At 34.1% G+C, this 24,186-nt stretch overlaps 1 protein-coding gene, 1 non-coding gene and 1 pseudogene across 2 annotated transcripts; 2 read left to right on the plus strand and 1 right to left on the minus strand.

Annotated features, from left to right (window-relative positions):
* The window catches only part of LOC130737223 (DNA-directed RNA polymerase III subunit 2-like), a 34,946-nt pseudogene extending 30,904 nt beyond the window's left edge, over positions 1–4,042 (plus strand).
* Positions 4,043–18,920: 14,878 nt separating this feature from the next.
* LOC130737224 (uncharacterized) lies at positions 18,921–20,249 on the plus strand. Its single transcript, XM_057588981.1, has one exon. It carries the CDS (start codon positions 18,921–18,923, stop codon positions 20,247–20,249), a length of 1,329 nt encoding a protein of 442 aa, XP_057444964.1.
* Positions 19,479–19,585, minus strand: LOC130741497 (small nucleolar RNA R71). Its single transcript, XR_009020393.1, has one exon. It is a non-coding gene; the product is annotated as a small nucleolar RNA R71 (small nucleolar RNA).
* Positions 20,250–24,186: the final 3,937 nt, after the last annotated feature.

Below are 24,186 nucleotides of genomic sequence, written 5' to 3' on the forward strand. Positions count from 1 at the left end.
AACCAATGGTAGCACAAACTAAAGCAGAACGTCCAATTTTTAAGCACACTTGACACTCAACCGTGCTATGTCCACCACGACCTCGGCCTCCTTGCTAATCAGTAAAAGTATCGAAGTAACAGGTTCTTGCTTGTGATGCCGGAGGAAAAGCCTGAGTTAGATTAACAGAGAACTCCGATGCATGTTTCTTGTTCTCTCAATTCGCAGTTCTTGAGCAAGTAATAGTGACTCAATCTCCTCATTAAAGAGAGGAGAAAATTTATTGTTCATGTGAACAAGATTAACTAAGCCTCATTTTCACTAGGTAAACCATCCAGAACAATATCAATTTGCTCTTTGCCATAAATAGGAACACCGATGGCACAATTGGAGATAGACTTGAATCAAAGGAGGTATTTGCCAATAGAACGGTTGGAAAGTACCGTTTTGCGAAGCTCCGTCCTGAGTTGACGTAATTTCACCTCAGTTTTAGACTGTAATTCAAATGCAGTTTCCCCCAAAGTCGAAACGAATGTTTGCAACCAATAATGCGAGTCCGATTTTTTTTTTGTTAAAGTAGACTGAAGCCATGAGAGAAGCCAGGCATCTTGTTGCTCCCATGCAAGGTACTCAGCAGATATGATGCTAGAATCGCGATCAACTTCAGATCAGAATGTCACCGGAATCTAAGGACTAACAAGGTAGTGGTAAATGCCTATGCCCAGTAATGATTGGTTCAACTTGTTGCTTCCAAGGTCTAGAATTTCGACTCGTCGAGCTTTTCAGCGATGGAATGAGAAAAGGAATTGGAGGCAAGTTGTGGATACATGGAATGACGAAGAAGCAGCAGGCGGCGGCGGTGGAGGTGAGCTGCGGAGAGATGGCGCTAGCCTTGGGTCTCCAATTTCAAGCTCTTGATACCGTGTTATTGTCAAGTAACCACTTATCCCAAAAGCTTAAGCTGTTGGGTAAGGGCCACTTTAATGGTTTTATATTATATTCTAACAGTTATAGTTCAAGAGTAAGAGAGACTATATGAAAATGAATATTGTTATTCAATGAATCAGATAGTACAATACATTGTTATATATGTAGAGCTAACTATAACTGAATGGATTCAGCTTGGAACTAACACCTAACTATCTTACAAATAGTTTGTGGCCGTATGGAAACTATGATACAGTATAAGTGAGCCTACACTAAGTACATACTCCAACATAGCTTTAGTGATACTCCAGCGATTTTTATTTTTTTTTCATTTATCAATTTAAGGGGTGTCCTGATTCATCTTTTCTTTTTCAGGTATTACGGGCTGCCCATTGCAAGCATATATTTTTATGGGGCCAATATACTACCAGAAATTAAAACATATGGTGAGAAGTCCTTTTATTAAGAATGAAGATAATTATTCCTATTTTACTATTTCAGTATTCAGTTATAACTATTTTAACAATTAGAATCCTTTTGTACATCATGTGAATTAGATTGGTAGTTTGTAGAATATTTCTTTTAGTCTCGTGATCTAGATGAGAACCAAAAGATATTCTCTTTTGTTAAGTAGACTACATTTTAATTAGCTTGGGGAAATTTCTCTTTTTCTTGCTTATTTATAACTTGCCTGTGTATTCATGGCAACAAGTTCACTAGCAAAAGCTGTTGTGATACTCAGGTGCTTGATAAGATGCGTGCCCGTGGTAACGGCCCTCGTGACTTTCTAACTAGACAGCCTACAGAAGGGAAAGCTATATATGGAGGTTTTTATTTTATACTTTGTTGATATGTTTTTGCATTTATTACATCTTGGTAAAATTAGAGTTGCTGGGATCACTGCTTTGGTTTCTCCACGTCCATGGAAATGTATTTGGTTGAAGTGTTGAACTCAATTTTTAGTTCCTGCTATTTTGTTTAATGCTATTTTTAAATGATTTTTATGATAAGTTATGTTTTACTTGTAGATTCATTCTACACTACTTTTTCTGTTTTACTAGTTTATAAATTGTACCCTTTATGTCCCATCCAAAATTTAGTGTCTAAGTAAGCCCATCAAGCATACTTACCCTCACCCACAGTTATAGACTAATTGTTACCTTCATGTGTCACATACCGAGCATTTTGGTGGGTAACTCGGGTTTGGATAATCAAACATAAGAAAGTATTCTGAGGTGTCCATTATACAACACGAGTTAGTGGTTGAATTTGATGTCACCCTTATATTTTCAGGTCTACGAATTGGAGAAAGGGAACGTGATTCCTTAATTGCGTATGGTGCTAGTATGTTGATTTTTGAGCGACTCATGCTATCTAGTGATCCTTTTGAAGTTCAGGTAATGATTGGACTTTTATGTTAATAATTACTGACATGACTTGTTTGCATTTCAACAATGGGTTCTTCATGGATTCTCTTTCATTTCAAAGATCCATAATGTGTTGAATTGTTAGAATTTTGTAAGGGGAAGACTTTTTGTAGACAGTTGGGCTATAGTTTAAACTGAAATTGTCAATGATTGGCACTTAAACGTTAAAACTAATGTTTTTCCAGTCATATCATTTGAGAGTTAATGTACATGACATGGTATAAGAACCTCTATCACCATGTGGTCTAGAGTTCGATTTTTGGTGTCCCCATTTATTCTACTAAAAGTAGTTGAATTTCATTACAAGATAGTTGAGCATGTGCATTGTAACTCAAGGGGTTTGAGCCTTTTCTACTCACGAGGAGGAGGAGAGGTCTTTTCAAAGAACAGATTTGACTCAGAGGGCTTACCATGCTTATGGCTTAGTGTGGTAGCAGAAATTAGAATGTTAACATGGAGCGAGGCCATACCAGAAGGGATACGATATGCAATTATCATATAAGATGAGATACTAGGGTGATGTCTATCGTGGAGAATCTGACAACAGAAAATCAGTTAAGGTGTGCAGACAAGCCATGTATGAAGAAGACCTTTGGAGAAGCGTTGATAACATGTTCTTTAGTCATGTGAAGAGTGGTAGAGGGAGGCCAAAGGGGAACATTGGAAGATATTATTAAAAAGGACCCCATTGTCAATAACATCTCACAAAATTTGGATCTTGATCGTGCTTAATTGCATAGTGTGGTTCATATAGCCAACTTCACTTAGTGAGATAAGACTTTTGTTGTTTTGATGCAAAATTGTAATGATTCTTCTTTTTAGATTAGAATCAAAGTGGCTAATTATAGTTTCCCTTTTACGCAGGTCTGTAGATCGTGTGGGCTGTTAGGATATTACAACTATGAGTTGAAAACTGGTGTTTGTCCATCATGTAAGAATGGAGACCAGATTTCTAACATGAAGCTACCATATGCATGCAAACTCTTGATTCAGGTAACAATGTATTAGAATATCTTTCATATTTAATTAGGATATCACTTTTTGCATATATAATATAGAAAGAATCAATTACTAGCAATCTTATAAACTACTCCGTATGATTGGTATATATTTCTAAAAGTCAACACATTTATCTTACTTTTCAAACGATGTGTTGGCCCTTTTGAAAATAAATCAATTACACGAAGTATGTTGAAGAATGTGTTAACTGTATTTCTCTTTATTTTTCCTGGAGCTTTCATATTATGTTTAATTTCTGGTTCATTGTGTACCTGGTGTTGATCAATTTGCTTTGGTTTTCAAAATTTTCAGGAGCTCCAATCAATGAACATTGTTCCCCGCTTAAAACTGGCAGATCCCTTAGATTAAGCAATGAATTAAACTTAGTTATTCGTGTTCTTATGGAGTGAATACAAGCCAGAACATAGGCATTTCTGAAAGTTTTCTTTAGTTTAGTTTTTCTTGCACATTGTAGATAAGCAAAACGTTGTTTTGACTTATTTAGTTTTTTTTTTTTGTTACAAGTGGAAAGTTTCTAATAAAGCAGGCTAACTAAGAATATCACTGCTTAAGTGTTCTATAACAGCACTTGGTGGCTGTCGCCACAATCTGAGTAAAGATTAACGGTGCTATGATCATGTCAGGTGATAAAAAACAAAAACTTTTCAAGGGTACTTATTTGATAAAAATGCGCATGTTTGATAATTGAATATCACGTTCATTATTTTATTTTATTTTTGATAAAAATGTGCATCACTTTTTTTTTAACATTTAGTGTATTGTTAAAAAAAAAAAGGTAAATTCTGTGGTACCCATAATTTTCTTTGGGTATGGTACCCGTATTAAGTAATTTAATAGATTATTATCATGTTATTCAAGGTAAATACTGCATCTTTAGATTTTATTTTACTTATCAGTTAACTTTATCTTATGAAATTTATATTTTAATGAAAAATGAATGAGTGGTGGAAACGAATGATGATGATGAAGATGCGCGTAAAATGACCATAGTAGATGGATGAATAAAGCTTAGAAAACATAACTCGCAAATCTCACGTTCCTAAGAATGCAACGCTGCATTAATACGATAGAATAAAATCAAACTTTGAATCGGTATATTGAGTTTTTATTATCGAACGAACTCATTTTGGGTACCACGCCTTAATCTGGCTTAAGGTACCACCGCAAGTAAAAAAAAAACTAAATTGAGTGTATTTTTTAACATTTAGTGTATTGTTCTTTCAAGCATTTAGTGTATTGCTTTAATTGAACTCTTTCTCCCTTTCCATTTTCCAATTAAGTATTTTAAAATTACTACAAATTGAAAATAAATTTAATGCTACTAATTATTACTCCCTCTGTTTCATAATTGTCCACTACTGAGTTTTTATTGTGATTTGGTAGATTTTGATAGTTTTTATTGATTAATTTTTATGGTATTTTTATTGAATTTTTTGGTTTTTTATTTAATCTAAGTAAATCTTTGATAATTATGACAAATTTTTTAAAATTTTAATATTTTATGAAAAATTTTTTCAGATTTAAACATTAAAAGCTATCTAACAAATTAAAACCTATATAACCAATTGACACGTGAAATTTTTCTTACGAGATTGAACTAGGAGTTGTCACTTCACTAAATCAGTTTGATATAAGTTTTTTTTTCTAATATATATTGATATTGATATTGATTGTAAATGCATGTATAATTCAGCCGAATCATCATTTGCATGTGAAATCTTATGATTATTATATGTTTATCATTGCAAATGCATGTATAATTCAGTTAAATATTAACTTTCCTTTGAGCCAAAAAATATTCGTATGAGATTATACATACACATAACATGGAAATAACTTTGAAAAACACATTACATTTGATTTGAACCCGTGTGAAGAGCTTAAAATACGAGTGCCTCAACGGCCAAACCACCATGCATCGATTGATCATTGAATGGCAGTAAACATAATGAATCATGAAGCAATGTGATGTTTCACATTCCAAACAAAGCAATTATGCGCAAGTAGTCCAAATTTTGAATCATGATTGCACACATACCAGAAGCAGAATCACATGGTGTAAAAAAAATTTACAGTGTTGGTGCATCATCATTTTTCTCTTCATGAAAACCTCATAATATTTGATCTAGAAACTCAATTCATCAAGTATTCTTAGTTAAAGTTGAATCTAAAATGAAAACTGAACTCGTAATAAAGAATTTATAAATTTAAAGTTGTGAATTTATAAATTTAAAGAGACAACTTTAAGATTCATGTTTCTTTTGAAAAAGTCAAAACTAAATTTATGAAGTATTACAAAGTATAAGACTTTCATATAACAACAATCAAATTTTCTTTCACATGACCATGAAGAAGCATTAGTTCTAAAAGGTAATCATCTAAACACAATCTTAAATAAATGGATAGAATGTTAAAGATTATCCCAAAGAATGGAAGATGAGAGGCTCTTATACCAAGAAAAAGGATACTTTAAAAAAGGAAATGACTTAAATCATTTTATCACTATAGAAATGCAAGTCATAAACCAAATTCCTAAACACATAAGACCACATCAATTCTTCAGAGAATAAGAACTAGAAGCGGAAGCGTACTTGAATCTATTGTTTGTAACTGATTGCAAGATGAAGACCGAGATTGAATGTAAGATGAAGGGATGATATTCCAGATTTTTAATGTATGAAGTTTCTTGATGTTCTCTAAAAGGGGGGAAAATAGATTTTTTCATGACAATGAAATATGGGGACCATGACCCTTATTTATAGACTTATACTGTGATAATCTCAAGTTGGCCCCTCAACAAATTAAAATATCACTTCTGCCTCTACACAATAATTTTCATAACAATTATAACCTTTAGTCCTTAAAACCGTAATTCAAAATAGATCACTTTATATATACTTTTATAAATAATGATGACGACGCATTTTAATAATTACTTGTGTGGCTATATATTGAATTTTAATCCAACAAATTAAAATCTAACTATTGTGGTATCCAATACGAGATAGAATAACATTTTAGTAATTTAACATCTTCATTACAATCACTAGGGGCGGAGATAAATTTTAGAAAGGGACTAACATCTAAAAGAATATAAATTGTAAGAAAATTTCATTTAATGGTGTAACCGTAATAAGTAACAACTAGGATTTGATTTTTAAATTTGAATTAGTTTATTATTTAATTATTGTATAGGAAGAAGTTATCTTTTCGTTAATTTCTTTTTTGAAAGATATCTTTTTGTTATTTAATCCTTTTGTTACCGTGTATATATATACACACAGGAGTTGTATTCTCTAGCTTTTAATTTATTTTTTTTATAAGCCACAATATATAATTTATTTTAGAAGAAAAGAGTTACAAAGAAAAGAAAAGAAGGTAATAGGTACAAACTAAGATAAATTTAGGCTTAAATAAGTTTTTCCTCCCTAACCTTTACCAATTGTTTGACATTGGTCCCTCGCCGGAGCAAAGGTGAGTTTTAGTCCCTGACCTTTGTCAAAAAGTTTAATTTTGATCCCTCCGGAGCTCCGGGTCAACGCCGGAGCTCCGGTGGCCCATGTGGCATGGCCACGTAGGATTAATGTGGCCAGGTGGATTTTTTATTTATTTTTCATTTAAATTATAAAATAAATCTTAATTTATAAAACAGATATTAACTAATCATCCAATGATTTCTTTTATTCTTTATCTTAATTTTCTAAAGCTTCATCACTGTTCACCATCACCAACATCTTCTTCACGCCCATGAAACTCTGAAACCACAAACTTCTCATAACCTTTTCTTCAACACCCTCCATCAAAATCCAAAGCTCCATTCTCAACCCTATCGAAATTCTAACCTGAACCTCTGACTTTCTCTCGTTCAGTCAACACAGGAAAGCATCACGAGAAATTGAATATGTTTGCTCAAGTAACAATGGAAGACGTATCCTCCAGAAGCTCCAACAGCGAGCACTCTCTAGATCGAAGATGGTTCCTTCGGAGACCAGATCGACGACGATTCCTTCCTCCAGATCTACGGCTCACTAAAACCCCCCTCACCCTCACTAAAAAATTCAAACAGATCTCGAAAAATATGGGCCTCTCATGGTATCAAGGTGGTTCCTTTGATGGATTTATGCAATTCATTGCCTTCACGTGAGAAAGAATTATCGCTCCGTCATATCTTGTCGTCGCCGGCGCCAGATGCAGAAGGAGGAGAAAAGGTTAAGGGATCTGGGGAATTGAGATCTCGCCGCCTCCGCCCCAGATCTCGTTATTTTCCCAAAAGGTGGTAGTGATACTTTGATATGTCTATGAAGAAGGTTGGTAGGCTGGATTTTCAGATGTGGATTTTCTCATAAGTTCTCTTGGCTTGTACTGATGGTTGTGATGCTGGTTGTGAGAGCAGGTGGTAGGATTCAAAGGTTGGGCACCTTTGTTGATGGATAACCAATTGATTATAAAAACAAAGCAAACACAACAAAAATTTGGAAATTTTATGGGTAAATTCAAACAAGCTTCTTGTTGCTTGTTCAGTTCAATGTTTCTTCTTCAATCTGCGTTCAATTCAGATGTTAATAATTAGGTGAGTGGGTTTGTGGAAGTATGTGAAAGGGAAGATGAAGAACAAAATTTTGATTTTTGATAAAAGATGTGGAGATGAAGAGATTTATAATTAATAATTAGGTGAGGGATTAAATTAGTAAATTAGGTTTTAATTACAGAGGTTAATTTCCTTTTTTTTAGAATTTAAATGAAAAATAAATAAAAAATCCACCTGACCTCATTAATCTCACGTGGCTATGCCACATGAGCCACCGAAGCTCCGACGTTGATTCAGAGCTCCGGTGGGACTAAAATCCACCTTTGCTCCGGCGAGGGACCAATGTCAAGCATTTGATAAAGGTTAGGGACGAAAAAACTTATTTAATCCATAAATCTATGGATAGCCAGAAACTAATGAAGCTAACACTATCTCTATTAAGCTATATAACAGAACCTATTCCTTCCCATTTCCCAAATCCAAAGAACCAGCACCTGCCACCAACCCCAACTAAAATGAACCAATAATTATTTATTCACACCTCAAAATGAGGTGGAATGAGGTGGAGGAAGAGAGAAATAGGAAGAAAAAAAAAAGTAAAAGTGAGAAAGTATAAGATGTGATAGATGATAAGATGAGAGAGATAGAAATAAAAATAGGTGTAAATGAAGTGTATAAAAAAAGATGTGTGTATATATCATTACCCAAAATGAACATCCACTAAAAGTAAAGCATGTCCGCCATCCTAAGATCCAAGCCACTACAATTACCAAAATACCAAACGGCAACAGGACAGAAATACCAAACAAACTAGGGATGGCAATGGGTCGGGTAGGGTGCGGGTTTTGCCAAACCCAAACCCAAACCCGAAATCAAAAACCCACACCCGCACCCGAACCCGAAATGAGTGGTGAACTTAAACCCACACCCGAACCCATTGGGTTTCGGGTTCACCCGACCCGTACCCACACCCGCACACAACCTCAAACAAACAGTTGAACTCGGAAACCCGACCTGAAAAAGACTGTGAAGAGAGCTATATTATGTAATGTAACATTGTAATTGCCATGTTACTGTTAAATTAATATGCAAGATGCTGCATATATTGTATTGCACAAGCAGAATACTTAGGTTTCACTTATACAGATCCGGGTTCGGGTAGGGTTCGGGTGCGGGTTTGGCCAAACCCAAACCCGAACCCGAAAGTGATCGGGTAAAACCCGAACCCGAACCCGAACCCATTTAACTCGGGTTTTCACCCAAGAAATCGGGTCGGGTCGGGTCGGGTCGGGTGCCCATGGGTTCGGGCTTCTCTGCCATCCCTAAAACAAACCGCTTGGGAGTATCTTTATAGAGCCCAATCCAATACCCACCCCCTTGAGCAACAGGATAGCCAATACAAAAGGCACTAAACCTTCAACCAGGCTAAATAAATCATCCACTAACATGCTGGCTTGTAATATACTAGGATTATCCCGTGTGATGCACGAAAATTCAATCTCTGATTAATTTGGTTTGATTAACAAAATAATTTTTATATGAATGATGCACATTATATAATTATATAATAAACATAATTAATGTGATTGGTTTGACAATTCAAGAACTCAACCACATTAAATATTTCTATATTTCTATATTTCTATTCTAATACATATTAAAAGTAATTTTTGAAAGAGTTTAATGAATATGCATTGTTAATGTAAAATAGTTTTACTCTATCATCCAATCACATCATGTCACGTAAAATGAACAGTTATATTCGTATTTAGTTTTAATAAAAATAAAAATATATGTCCTGATTTAGCAGAAATCAATTGGTTGTCAGTGCAAACAAATTTTACACTAACAGTGCACATTCCTTTAATTTTTTTTTAAAATTAACTAGGGTTTTATGCCCGTGTATTGAACGAGGAATATGTCTATTGTATTTAATACATCAGTTAATACTTTAATTATTAAAAATATAATAAACAACAAATGAAATAGAAGAGTCTGAAATGATGAGTAAAGTGGACAAAAAGTATTAAATTGAAAATTTTGTTGCATAGATTGAAATTTGTATCACCATAGAATAGCTCAAGTGGTAGGAGTTGTGGAGCATATGGGTTGGGCAAGGTCCGGGGATCGATTCCTAACGGGTGCAATTTATCTTTCCGATGTATAAAAAAATAGATTGAAATTCGTACAATTGAATAACTAACAAAAAAAATGCTTCACCAAATCTCAAATTCCGCAAAACATATCAGGGGATGATTTATGGATGGCTAGTAAAAAATAGCTAATATAATCTACAATTAAAAAAAGAGAAAAGATTCTTTATGAACGTGATTATGCGAGTTCGTTTTCACACAGTAAAATAAACTACGCTTGATCCAGATCAACAGAAAATCGTTTCACATTCTTCATGAACATGAAGACAATAACACAAAGCATATATATAAGAAATCACCAATAAAGCATTTCATAACACATATTAATCTTAGAAAAAAAAGGATGTGATAGAGCACAAATCAGTATTGTGAAAGATAAATTATAATGTATGACATCATTTTGTGTTTATACCAAGTCATCCAAGTTTGAGCCAATATTGCAGGGCACCTAAAAAAAATATGAAATATATCATACTTTTATATTAGTAGTCTGTTAGTACTATTAGTTGCATATAATATTAAAATGTGTAAGAGATATATATTGATTAGTCTACTTGAAGTGTGCCTTCTAAGGGAGAAGGACCGAAATATATAGAGAGTTTATTATCTTTTATAGTATATCAAGTAACAATTTTGTGTCTAAGGGTGGTGATTGTGCCTACTACCACAACGTGATTCCACCCTTTAATACATATATAATTTTTTTTTTGATAATGGATGACAAACTTTGAATAAAAATGTATTCTACATCTTGTTCCTTTGAAGTCGTGTACATAAGTAGCAAACTTTGAATAAACACACTGTTGTTACTTTTGGTTGTCTGCATTTTTTTCAAAAACAACCTGATGTCGAAGCAGATGTCGTGACATCGTGCCTGGGACATTTGTCCCTGCAGGACTGTTGTGTTTTGCTGGTTTTTCTAGAAGCCTTGGATTGATTTCGTGATAATCAAGTTAGGGTTATTGAAGAAGCTTATGTGTGCTATCTGGAATATAATATAGTGGAATCAAATCTGTTGAAGAGAATTTGATTTGGTTTAAATTGTGAAAGTTGTTATCTTTTGTTCAAATCTTACTTGATAAGATTTGTTACTGGTATAAAAAGATTTGTTCCAGATCTGTTTTGTGGACTCTATTTTCGTGCAAGCTCATTGAAGATCAAGACCTGAAGAATGGCTATTTAAGGAGACTTAACCCTAGTTGCAAAGTGTGCGTTGGGCACCCAAGGATTGGGTTTTAGGGTTGTATTATGTGAGTCCTTGTTCTGTTATTTTGTACACCACTCTACTGTCTCCATTGATCATCATATGGCATAAAGTTGGTTTGTTTTAGTTGAGTTGTAATCTCTTCAAACATGTGTTGATTGTTGTAACCAATCACTGTGGCAGTGATTGAGAGAAAGTGAAAGAGTGCTCTCATACTTAGGTCGATATACTAAGTAGAAAAACACTGGGTAGATTAGGATAAGAACTATGAGCTGAGGTGTTCATGAGTGTCTATAATTCCTAAATCTTGATATAGTGGATTTCCTTTCTTTGGACGAAGCCCTCCAGATGTAGGTGATGTTGCACCGAACTGGGTTAACAATTCTCTGTGTTTTTAGTGATTTATTGTTACTACTGTGCTGTTTCTGCTGTATTAATCGATGTGGCTAAATTTCTGTACTGTTAGTCGATTGTCGAACCTGTTGTCCCAGCATTGCGTTCGACATCTGTCCTGTGCGAGAACCAGAATTACACACACCTTAACAAAAATTATACACAGATAATTTAGATAAGTAAATATTTATCTCCACATGAAAAACTAAAACCATCATTAAAAAAGTAGAGTTACATGATACAAATGAGAAGAGATTAAATTAAATGTTAAAGTATCATTATATTATTCTCTTTAACACCATTGTCTACACAAAATTGTGTGCATCCGCATACCAGATCTTTTTACTGCCTTTGAGATCTTTGGAGTAGGTACGCGATAGAAAATCTTATTCTCATTAGGAAAAACACAATTTCCTAAAGGGCCCTTTAGAAGGATAAGAAGTAGAAAATTGTGTGCATCCCCAGAACAAATCTTTCTAGTGTTTTTACGGTGAAATTTGCTCTTGTGTTTGAGGCATGAATCAATACCTTTGTTTATACAAATTTGACATGCTAAAAACACTATTTGTTGATATTCGTACCTGATGAAATTAAGAAGCTAACAAAGATGACCATTCAATAAAACAACTTCATAACACAAATGAAATATCACAGACCTCGTGAAATCTCACATGATTTTTATGTATATTGATGACTCGGGATTTAAGGCTATTTTCCTAGTTTATTTGCATGCATTTTAATATATTATTTAGGATATTTCATTCATTTTAAGACACTTTAGGCTTATTTCATGCATTTTAATATTTTTATTTAGTTTTAATATTTTTTCTATATTTTATATTATTTTCTAGATATTATTAGGATTTATTTACTTTAATTTAGGATTAGATAAGTTTATTTTAAGTTGCTATCTTATTTTTATCTTCTATTTATTTTATTTTATTGTTATTTTAGGAGAAGATATGAGAAGAGAGAGAGAGAAAATCAGAAAAAAAAGGAAAAAGAAAAAGAAATTCGCAGCTTTTAATGGGCTCTGTTCCAAGGTGCCGCGTCCAGGATCTTACCGTGTACCAGTGCATCAGATCGCGCCACGTAGCAGACCTTGTTATCCAACATCCATGCTCCTGAGGGTGCACCTGAACGCACAGGATCATCTGCCGCATCAGAAAAAGACAAAAACGCACAGAACACGAAAATTACTATAAAATCAGTTTTTAACCTATTTTTTGAGGATCATTTTCATCTTTATTTTCTCCTAAACTAAATAAATAACCTTTGGGAGACTTGGAGGCAATTCCTTGGTGGAGAGGAAGGCTAGGCCCTTGAGGGCCGGTGTCAGGGCCATGGAGGAGGTGACAGCTTCTCCGGATGTCCATGGCTCCATTCTATTTTGGGTTTTGCTTTTCTTTTTACCTATTTTTGTGTTGACTCTCTTTTAGTATTTGGAATGACTTAATTTGATTTTCTATCTTATTCAATATACTAATATACAATTATAATTATGGATTTTCATTATTTGGTCTTTCTCTCTATGTTTAATGCTTCAATTGGTTAATTGGTGTTTAAAAGAGTTTATATTAATTCATAAAGAGTTTATATGAGTTAATGTAGACTTAGTTCATATAAAGGGGAAAAAAACCTATGTCTTAGGTTATTAATTCTCTTTGCGCGTTCATGTATATTTTACCAATTTGATGCTTTTTAAGATTTGCATGACAATTGAGAAGTTGGTGTGAATTTAGTTAATGAGAGAAACCACCCTTGCATCAGTCATCTTAAGAAAGGCATGTCTTAGGTAGGGTTTAGGTTTTCTAGTGACAGTCGGAGACATTAACTCTTAGGTATGAATATCATGAGTTGGGAAAGAGGTCTAAACCGAGTGACTAGTCGGGATACTCACATCTCTAGGATAGGATTATCTAGTAGGAACTATTCGGATTTCTTGAGTGACAGTCAGAGATTCTATCCACTAGGACATGAACTTCTTAGGTTAGGAGCAGAGCTTGGGAATGTCTTATCGAGTAGGTATGTGCTATAATGATCCTTTTATGATCACTAGGGCTTAAGAGATTAAGGCTAGGTTCTTAATGGGTAGATTCGCTTAGCTAAGAAATTAGTGGGTGAATAGCTCTTATTGGCATCTTAACTGTTAATTTCATCTTATAAAAGTATATTGGTTGAGAAAAAGTTGTAAATCAAGTGAACTCATTTTCCAAATACATTTTATTCTTTGTTTGCCTTTGTGAACTTCTTTTATCGCTTTAATTATTATTTTCCTTTATTAAAATAAACTCACATTTCATTTTAAACCACTCATCCAACATCTACCTAGTGAGATTAATACGCAGCAACACAATCCCTGTGGAGACGACAAAACCCGATACTATACTACGATTGAGTCTTGAAAGTGATTTGATAGTAGTTAGTGGAGGAAAACCTCTTCATTAAATATCCTTTCATCATATATTTTCTTCTAAAATCATTAGAAAAACTATGAACAATGTATTTAAATCATATATGAAATGTTATTTTCTTATTATGTTTGACATTAAAACATTTCTATGCTAAAATGTTATTTTCCGTATGAGCATTTTGCCCTGTTATTTGAACAAAATAAAATAAAAATAGACTATATTTTTATGTAGAACATATTTAATATGACGTTACATAGTAAAATAGTGACATTTTATTAAAATTTATTTTTCTATTAATTTTACATGAATTTTCATGTAAAATGTTCCTCCCCGTGAGAACTCTTAATCCTATAGTTTAACTTAAACAAAAATACACTATATATGTATTAATGTTTTCTAATCTCCGGACGACACATTTTAATCATCAAATCATCACGCCTTTATATTTATTTCCTTTTAAAATTTTCAAAAAGTTATGCAAAAAGTAATTACATTATATTGATTTTTTATTTACAACTCATAGGAATTAGATTTTCGACATATGAGTTCAAACAATCACTTTTTATCCGTGCGTTGCACGAATAACTTTCTCTTGTGCTTAAGACATGTTCAATATCATACTTTAGCAATATTTTCAAATACTAAAGGACACCCTTAATGAGAGATATATAATGCTACATAATGTGTCCCTCTAATTTAATTTTCCTCTATTTATAGCTCATCTCGTCCTAGTACTAAGTAACTACTATAATAACATCTAACTAACCTCTCTGCGTGTCCATGGTAGCTCTGTGGACCCTCAGCACCAGATCAACTCCATTTTCCTGTAATTAACATTAAATAAAAATAAGATAAATTAAGAAAAAATAAGAAATACTAAATCCTAATGAAATCTAAAATTAAAAAAAGGTACTGATTAAAGATAGATAAAAACTACCAAAATCTAGCAAAACACAATAAAAACTCATAAAATCCTGAATTAAATAAAAATCCGAAAATTCAATAAAACACCATAAAAATTAATTAATACTCTAAAAATAAATCAAAAATAAAATAAAAGACTCACTGATAAAATCAAGAAATAAACAACATAAATCTTAATCAAATCTAAAATTTAAAAATGTGCTAATTAAAGATAGATAAAAACTACCAAAATCTCGCAAATCACAATTAAAATTCATAAAATCCTGAATTAAATAAAAATCCGAAAATTCAATAAAAATTAATTAATACTCTAAAAATAAATCTAAAATAAAATAAAAGAGAAAAAAATAAGAAATAAACAACCTAAATCCTAATCAAATCTAAAATTTAAAATGGTACTAATTAAAGATAGATAAAAACTACCAAAATCTAGCAAATCACAATAAAAACTCATGAAATCATGAATTAAATAAAAATCCGAAAAGTAAGAAAAAACAACCTTAATTAGCCCTTACGGCGGACCTTGATCACATGGAGTAAAACCCCTGGGATGAATAGTATCATTGGAGATCACCTTTGTAGTAGTTATAGATAATTACAAACCCGAATAGAGGAGCAATATAGTTCCAGAAATCCAAAATTACAATATGAGACTTTGAGGTACACAAAGCAGGTCCTGAGAAGCTTCCTTACACTGATGCAAGACACGACTATAAATAAAGGCACAAGGGCTCTGCCCATCAAGAAATCTATATACTTTAGAAAAGATGAAGGTTGTGAGTCTCACCTAGATGATTTGACACTACAAGAATAACTCTCACCCAACCTCCCTCTTTACCTGACAAGTGTCACCTTCTTATTGATTTGGACCAAAATAGTACAAGCTCATTTTATTTGAGTTTTGTATGGAGGCTCATTATTGAAAGCCTTTTGAATGCTGATTTTATTTTTATTGTTTTTGAGCCCCTCATTAATTGTTAACATAAAATTTGAATACATATACCATTGATTATCATTTTTCAAAAAAATTCGAAATACTTACTCACTTCCTATAATTACTCATTATGCAGGGCCATGGACTCTAACATATTAGGCTAAAGAACTTTTTGTGTTTTTGGTAGGTAGGCTAATAAGTTTGATGTATGAATTTCAACCTATGCACATGCTATAAGTATACAAATCTTAACTCTGAAATACGTAGGCTTTTCAAATAACCTAATTACATTGCACTCAATCATGAATTTTTAATGGGGTAATGCAATTATTTGACTAACATTTAGTAAATTAGTAAATTAGTAAATTTCGTTATATATATATATTGATTCATAGTCAAAAAAATATAATTAATTTTTTATTTTAGGTACCAAATCTCATAAGAATTAAAGTCAATTATATTGAGCCTTTATTACAGGTACTGATAGTCAAATACAGTTCAAATATTAAAAGAGATATGTTAATATTTCATAGAAATATTGAAAGCATTTTGAATGCTGATTTTATTTTTATTGTTTTTTAGCCCCTCATTAATTGTTAATATAAAATTTAAATACATACTAGTGTTTTTTTACCCGCGCGTTTCACGAGGAATATGTCTATTGTATTTGATACGTCAATTAATCCATTGATTATTAAAAATTTATTAAACAACGGATGAAATAGAAGAGTCATAAATGCTAAGCAAAGTGGACATAAATACTTCTCTCCTAAGCTTGATTGAGGTCAACAGGAACTCGTTTCACATTCTTCGTGAATATGAAGACAATAGCACAAATCATAGATATAAAGAATTTCCAACAAATTAATCTTTAAAAAAATGAATGTGAAAGTAGCACAAATCAGGATTGTGAAAGATAAATCATAAAGTATGACATTATTGTGTTTATTCCAAGTCATCCAAGTTTGAGTCAATATCGCAGGGTACCTAAAGAATCAAATAATAACACAACTTGATATCTTTATAATATCATGATAATCAATACTCACTTGCTCGTTGTTGTGGTCTTGCTCAGACAAACTGAATCAGATCACATATCCCCATAAGCCATAGCCCTGACCACCCACGAACTTCATCAGACACATCAACAGTATCACCGCCATACCATTTCAGTGTTAATTTTAAATGAAAAGTTCATTGGTCGAGCTAAAATTATCAATAAGTTTAAAGAGACACATTTGACTAAAATTATCGAACATTGAGAAACATCTTCCTCCACTTCCTTCTTCTTCTATCAGATATAAACATATTTTTTTTTGCTTTCAACTAATACATATTAAATCATCATGCCATATTATGTCTAAAAAAATATCAGATACAAAGGCAACTATCAAACACTTCAAAACTGAGAATTTGTTTCAATTCAAAACAATCTTAAAGAATTCATTCTTGACATTTTTAGACAGTTCAATGTCATTACAGGAAGTTCTCCATCTTTGCCAAAATCTAAATCTAAAGGTAATTGTGGCTCATGCTCTTATATCTTCATAAATGAGAGGTCTGGTTGATAAGTGCCAAATTTACTTAATTTTCATATCATTCTTGGGCACTTATTTAGGTTAGAAATGTGAAAAAGATATCAAATTTACCCTCAATTGTGAAGATATGGTTTACTAGAATTCCATGTAGAATTTAAGTGTTAATTATCAAATTTTGGTGTAGGAATGAATTGGGAATGAAGATTTGCTTCAAAGAGGCTTGAATCATAAGAAAGCATCAAAGAATAGTGCTTGGCTCAGAAGTTCGCTCAAGCCATCTAGCAACAGAAGGTTTTAAGTGTTTGGCCGTGAAGTTGGCTCAAGCGAACATTTGGTCGCTTGAGCGGTTGAAAGGCGGTTCCCAGTTCTTCCTTCACGTTGACGAAAGAGTTCGCTTGAGCGAATTTTGGACCGCTTGAGCGAACAAATCTGTTATAAAAAGAACATACCATCGTATTTTGCAGAGGAGCGGAAAAATTAGGGAAACAGAACAGAGAACTCATAGAGCTGAGGAGAAGAAGATATTTTTGGACTTTTTTGATCATCCATCGAGGTGGGAACGCTCGGCGGACGTCACGGATCATCATCATCTTCTTGTTTCTCTTTGTAAGCCTTAAAGCATCCATGAAAATGGATTGCTAAACCCTTTTTGTTGGATTTGGATGTAGCCTTTAACTATGATGTGTTTCTCTTGATTTCTATATGAAAATATCGTTTCTATTACATGATTCAATGATTTTCTCTTGTTCTTAATGTTATGTTTTAGTTGCGCACCTAGAACATATCGCTTGATTCGGCGTAAGAGCGGAAGCTACGGCGTCTAGAGTCTGACATAGAATTAATCATCTAGTAATCCTAATGTCTAGGAATGGAATTAGGCGTTGCTAGTCACTGAAACACCTAAGCTTAAAGATAACTTAACTTTGCTATGCATGTGAGGAATCAATGTTTAGGAAAGTAAGTTATAGATATTCACTCATGTGAGGAATCAATGAAGTAGGGTAGAATTGGTGTAGATGAATCATAAATAGGAATGAATTTCCATATATAATCATAGGACACTAGTAGTTAAACGGTGAAGTCCAATTCCAACAGCTTTCTCATCTTGATATCCAATCGTTTTACTCTTGCTTTATTTAATTTGAATGTGTTTTGGTCACCGAAACAATTATCAACCTTTTGAAAATCTATTGCTTGGGTAATTTTACTAGAGAACGACATTTGTATTAGCAATTCCCTGCGGATACGACAAAAACCCTATGCTATACTACAATTGAATCTTGAAGGATTCAAAAGTGGTTCAGTAAAAACCTTTCAACAAAATGGCGCCGTTGCCGGGGAATTGCGTCAATACAAAAGCCTTGCTTTAGTTTCTTATCTTGAGCAATTGTTGATATAGTAGATAGTTTTCTTTCTTTTGTTATCTTTAATTATCTTGTTTACTGACTTTCTTGGTTAGGTTGTATTTTCACTTTGTGTATGCGAGGTAAAACTTCAGCTGATCAACTGTTGTTCGATCCCGAGATCGAAGCTACAGCTAGAAGGAACAATAGCAAGACAAATAGGAGAAAACAATTAGCTAAGCAAAGAAAGGAACAAGAAGCATCATCTTCTTTAATCTCTTCAAGAAATCAAGAACAAAACATCATGGCAGCTGCTCCAGGTCGTGAAAATGGAGATGACAATGCAGGTTTTGTGAACTTCACACCGAGGAATATGACAAGAATCGGAAGACCTGCAGGTAATGAGAAGCCACCTGAGATGAAGTCCGGATTGGTGCAGCTAATGTATGCCAACCCATTTGCTGGTTTGGACCATGAGAATCCGTACACGCATTTGACAAAGTTCTATGAACTTTGTGGTACTGCTGGCCTTGCACAAACTGAGGAAGAAGTTGTGTTTCTGAGGCTCTTTCCCTTGACTTTGATTGGGAAAGCTAAAGACTGGTTTTTGGATCAGCCACAAACCATTTTATCTGATTGGAATGAACTTGAAAGGAAATTCATGGCAAGGTATTTCTCTGAATCAAAATTCATGAATTGTAAAACTGCTATTTCTACTTTTTCCCAGTTTGCAGGTGAAAGCCTATGTGAAGCTTGGGAGAGATTTAAGTCTATGCTGAGAAAGTGCCCAAATCATGGGTTTGATGCTCGAACTCAAATTCATATATTCAGAAATGGTTTGGACAAACAAAGCAAGCTGATCTTGGATGCTACATCTGGAGGGTCTCTTATGGCTAAAACACCTACTGAAGCCATTCAGATTATTGAGGCTATGACTCTAAACGACCAACAAGATCAACACCATCGTGGTCCACCAAGGAGAGGTGGAATGATTGAGCTAGGGACAAATGATGTTGTTTTGGCTCAAAACAAGCAGCTTCAACAACAACTAGATGAAGTGAAACATAAGCTCGCAGATCTTCCAAAGCAACTAAAGGAGATGCGTGATTCCTCTTCTAGAAAACAGGTATATAGATGTGATGTTTGTGCAGGTGATCATCATACTAGTAGCTGTGATCAGAATCAAGAAGAAGTGAACTATGTGGGAAATCAGCAGAGGCAAGGTCAGTACCAGAACAACTACCCTAGGGGAGGTAACCAGTACAATAACCAACCTTGGAGGCAAGACACAGGACCATCATCTAGCAGGGCACCACCATTACCTTATCAGAATCAACAATACCAACAACCACCAGTGGATAGGACTGCAAAGCTAGAAGACACACTGAATCAATTCATGCAGATGTCCATGGCCAACCATAAAAATACTGATGCATCTATTAAAAACTTAGAAGTACAGGTTTGACAGATGGCTAAACAATTGAGTCAGCTGACTATTGAGCAGAAAGGGAAGTTCCATGCCAATACAAAAGACAATCCAAGGGAGCATTGCAATGCAATATTCACAAGAAGTGGGAGAGTAGTTGGTGGAGAGGTTGAAGTGGAAGAACAGAAAAATGAGAGCCATGATCCAAAAGAAAGTGAAAAAGAGGAAGAAGTTGAAAAAGAAGAAGAAAATAATAAAAGAGAGGTTGTAGATGGAGAGGAAAAGAAAAAGAGTGAAAACCATGAGAAAAAGAAAGAGAGTGAGGAAGTCAAGTGGAGTCCGCCTATCCAACGTTTGCCATATCCTCCTAATTCTAAGAAGATTGATCAAGAAAGGCAAAGGAGGAGGTTTATTGACATTTTTAGGCATTTGAACATCACCATGCCATTTTCTGAGGCATTGGAGCAAATTCCATCATATGGCAAGTACATGAAAGAGCTTTTGAAGAAAAAGGACAGGTTGAAAGCACTGCATGAAGATGAGGTGATCCAGCTCAATGGACGTTGTAGTGCAATTCTGCAACGCTTACCACCTCCAAAGCATAGAAGTTCTAGGAGTCTTGTCTTGCCGGTTAAACTTGACAACAATCAATCATGTAATGCACTGATAGACTCTGGGGCTACCATCAATTTAATGCCTCTTTCCTTGTTGAAAAGGTTGGGAGATGTGGAAATAGAGCCTACAAGGATGACACTGCAACTAGCTGACAAATCAATCAAATTACCTCAAGGAGTTGCAGAGAATGTGGTTGTGATGGTTGAGCAGTTGAACTTCCCCATAGACTTCGTGGTTGTAGATGTGCCTGAAGATAAAGAGGTCCCAATCATTTTAGGAATGCCATTCATTATCACTGCCAGGACTGCGTTTGATGTGGATACTGGGATCGTGAAGGTGAGACAAGGAGAAGAAGAGGTACATTTTAAATTTAATGGTAATCATCATCAACAAGGCAAAGGTATGGTTTCACTTGTAAAATATGTTGATTTTGATCTTAAAAGGCTGTTTGATGAATATGATCCATCATCATCTTCAATTGATGCATTGAGTCATTTGTCTGAGCTTGAAAATGCAAAATCTAAACTTCCTGAAAATAAAAAATGTGATTTTGATGCTAAAGAGGATGTGAAGGACGGATTAGGGAAGAAAAGAAGGATAAGAAAGAAGAAAAAGTTTTCTAAGATGTGGAAGGTTGTTACTACTTGTGAAAAGTGCTTCAAAGAACTTCTGAAAAAGGAGAAGGAACCAAAGAGGAAGAAGGGAACCATTCTCTCCTCTTGTCTTTGGTCTCCTTGACAAATTTAATTTCAAAGCGTCAAGCTATTGGCGTTAAAGAAGCGCTTCCTGGGAGGCAACCCAGTGTTTTGATGTGATTTTCTTGTTTTTAAGTGTTTTAGTAAGTTTTTGTGTAAATCTTTGAAGTTGTGCTTAAATATCTGTATTTGTGTTCTTCACAAGTTTAATATAGTGTGTTGAGTGTGCTCAAAGGCTTTGGAACCAATGAAATTGATGAATTTTGAATTCAAGGAAGTGACTTGTGAAAATGCATGAAATTTGAGTGAAATTTGGGTCTTGAGAGATTTCTGTGAATAATCTGCATTTGAGAATTGTAACAGGTCCTAATAGTGATTTGACATGCATATGAATGATTGGTTTGTATGATTTGAGCGTTTTGCAAAATTTGGGGTATGAGGTTGTGAGCTTCAGGTGAAAAACTAGTCCCTTTGAGCCATATTCTGCATAAACAGTAGAGAACTTCATTTCAACCCATTGATCAAGCTCAATTGTGCACCTAAATGATTATATTTTAGGCATTGGGACAGTTTTAAAATGAACTTGGTGATTTTGAGATGCAATGGATTGGTAATTTTTCAAAGTGAACAAGTTTTCAAATCCTAAGAAAAGTGAGAATGATTTTTACTCATCTGTGTATTTCAAAGGTTTCCACAAGTTTTAAATGGTCTAACTAGAGGGTAGGAGTGTTTAGAAAGCAGGAAAAGTGAGAGATACAAAATCTAAGGTGTTGAGTTGTGGAAAAAGTTGTTAAAAGAACATGTAAAGTGAGTTTTGCAGAAACTGTGATCTTTTGCATGATTGTTGGATCTATACAAGTTTCTTACAAGTATATAAAGTGGTTTGATCATGAGAAAGATATTCAACATCATTGAAACTGAATTGGAGGCATGCACTTGTTGAAAATGCACAGTAGCTTATGAATTAAGCTTTTTCTTTGTGAATCTCATGATTTTAGTTAGTAACTAATTGAAAGTGAGTGTGTAACAGGTATGAATTGAAGGGTGCAGCATTGAGAGATTCATGGAAAATAGTCAAGGTAAGTATTATGAATTTTAGTTGTGAAAGTTTTGAAAAAAATTTGGCAAAATTCTGAGTTCCAGTGAAAATCTGTTTTAAAACTGTGAAGTGTTTGCTTGGGCGAAGCTTTGAGCAAACTCTACCAAAGAAATTGCATTTTCTACTGGAAAAGGATTGCTTAAGCCAAGGTCTGGGCCAAGCAAAGTTCGCTTGAGCGAACTAACGACGACTTAAGCAAACATAACACCTATAAAAAGAAAAAAGAAAAAAAAAGGGACACAATACAGCAGCACCGATTACGTTTCATCTCTCAACCCTCGTTCTCACTTTCTCACTCTCTTACATTCTCTGAACCCTCGTGCTTCATCTCTCACCCACGTCCCACCCTCACCAAGAACAACAAGTAAGTTCTCTTTTTCCTTTGTTTCTCCATCAATTTTAGGTTTCAATTTGGAATCAATTTTGGGAATCAATTCATGCTGGTTGGGTTGTTAAGAAATTATTCAGAAATTTGGACCCTTCTATCTTTGTTTCATGCTGGTTCCGTTCTAGTTATTGTTGCTTCTTGAACCAAAAGAACCAACACTTTGTTTGTGTATCAACTTGTTCGTACATGGTAAGGCTCTTTGATATTATTGTGTATGATTTTGGGGTCTTGAAATTTGTTTTGAATGGGTTGATTGATTATCATGCTCCATGAAATTGAATGTGTATATGAGATTAATTGTATGAGATATGAGGAAGTTACGTGAATGAAACATGAAGATTAGAATGTTTGCACACCACATGTTTGAAAAAAGGTCTCAATGATATTGTGAATTATAAAAGCATGTGTAGAATGAAAAGCTAGGCTGGTTGGGGCTAATTCTAAAAATAAAATCAAAGATCAGTGGAATTAACTGCTTGCTCATAAATTTGTGCAAAATGAACATGTGAATTGAAAATGCTCATTTGTTTTGAACTTAAACTCACATGAATATTGAATGTCAATTTTCAGGATGGCACCCCGAACAAGAACTTTGAATGTCAACTTGAATAACAAGAAGAGAAAGCAAGCTCAACCACCACCTGAACCATCATCTGAATCTGAAACTGAGTATGAAGCTGAATCAGTTGCGTAGTGCTATGCAGGATCAGTTATATGTCAGATGGCCTGAGGACAGTCCATGTCCAAAGGAGGGAGAGATGCATGGTGCTGATAGAGCTGGTGCTGGTTTAGCTGATGGAGATGGAGCTGATGCAGCTCATGGATGATTGATAGAGCTGATGCACGCCATACAGTGTTCATTTTATAATTCTGTCATTTTATTTCAGTTTTAGTCCTTTATCTTAGTTTGATGTTGGTTTTAGTAGTTGTTTTAGACTATGTTACTTTTTAGTTTGATGGTACTTGGTTTAGTTCTTTTGGTGTGTTGATACTTGGGTTTTGAGTTTTGTTTTCTTTCTGTGTTTGTCCAATGATGAAATTGCTAGTACTGGTTTGGTTTATAAATGAGCATGGGATCTGAAAAATCTTTCAAGTTGAGCATGATTTTGTGTTTTAAATCCATGATCATTGTGTTTTGCACACACATGATGCCATGACATGATATTAATGCATCATTCA

This window comes from Lotus japonicus, chromosome 2, assembly GCF_012489685.1.
Source record: "Lotus japonicus ecotype B-129 chromosome 2, LjGifu_v1.2".
Taxonomy (NCBI): domain Eukaryota; kingdom Viridiplantae; phylum Streptophyta; class Magnoliopsida; order Fabales; family Fabaceae; genus Lotus; species Lotus japonicus.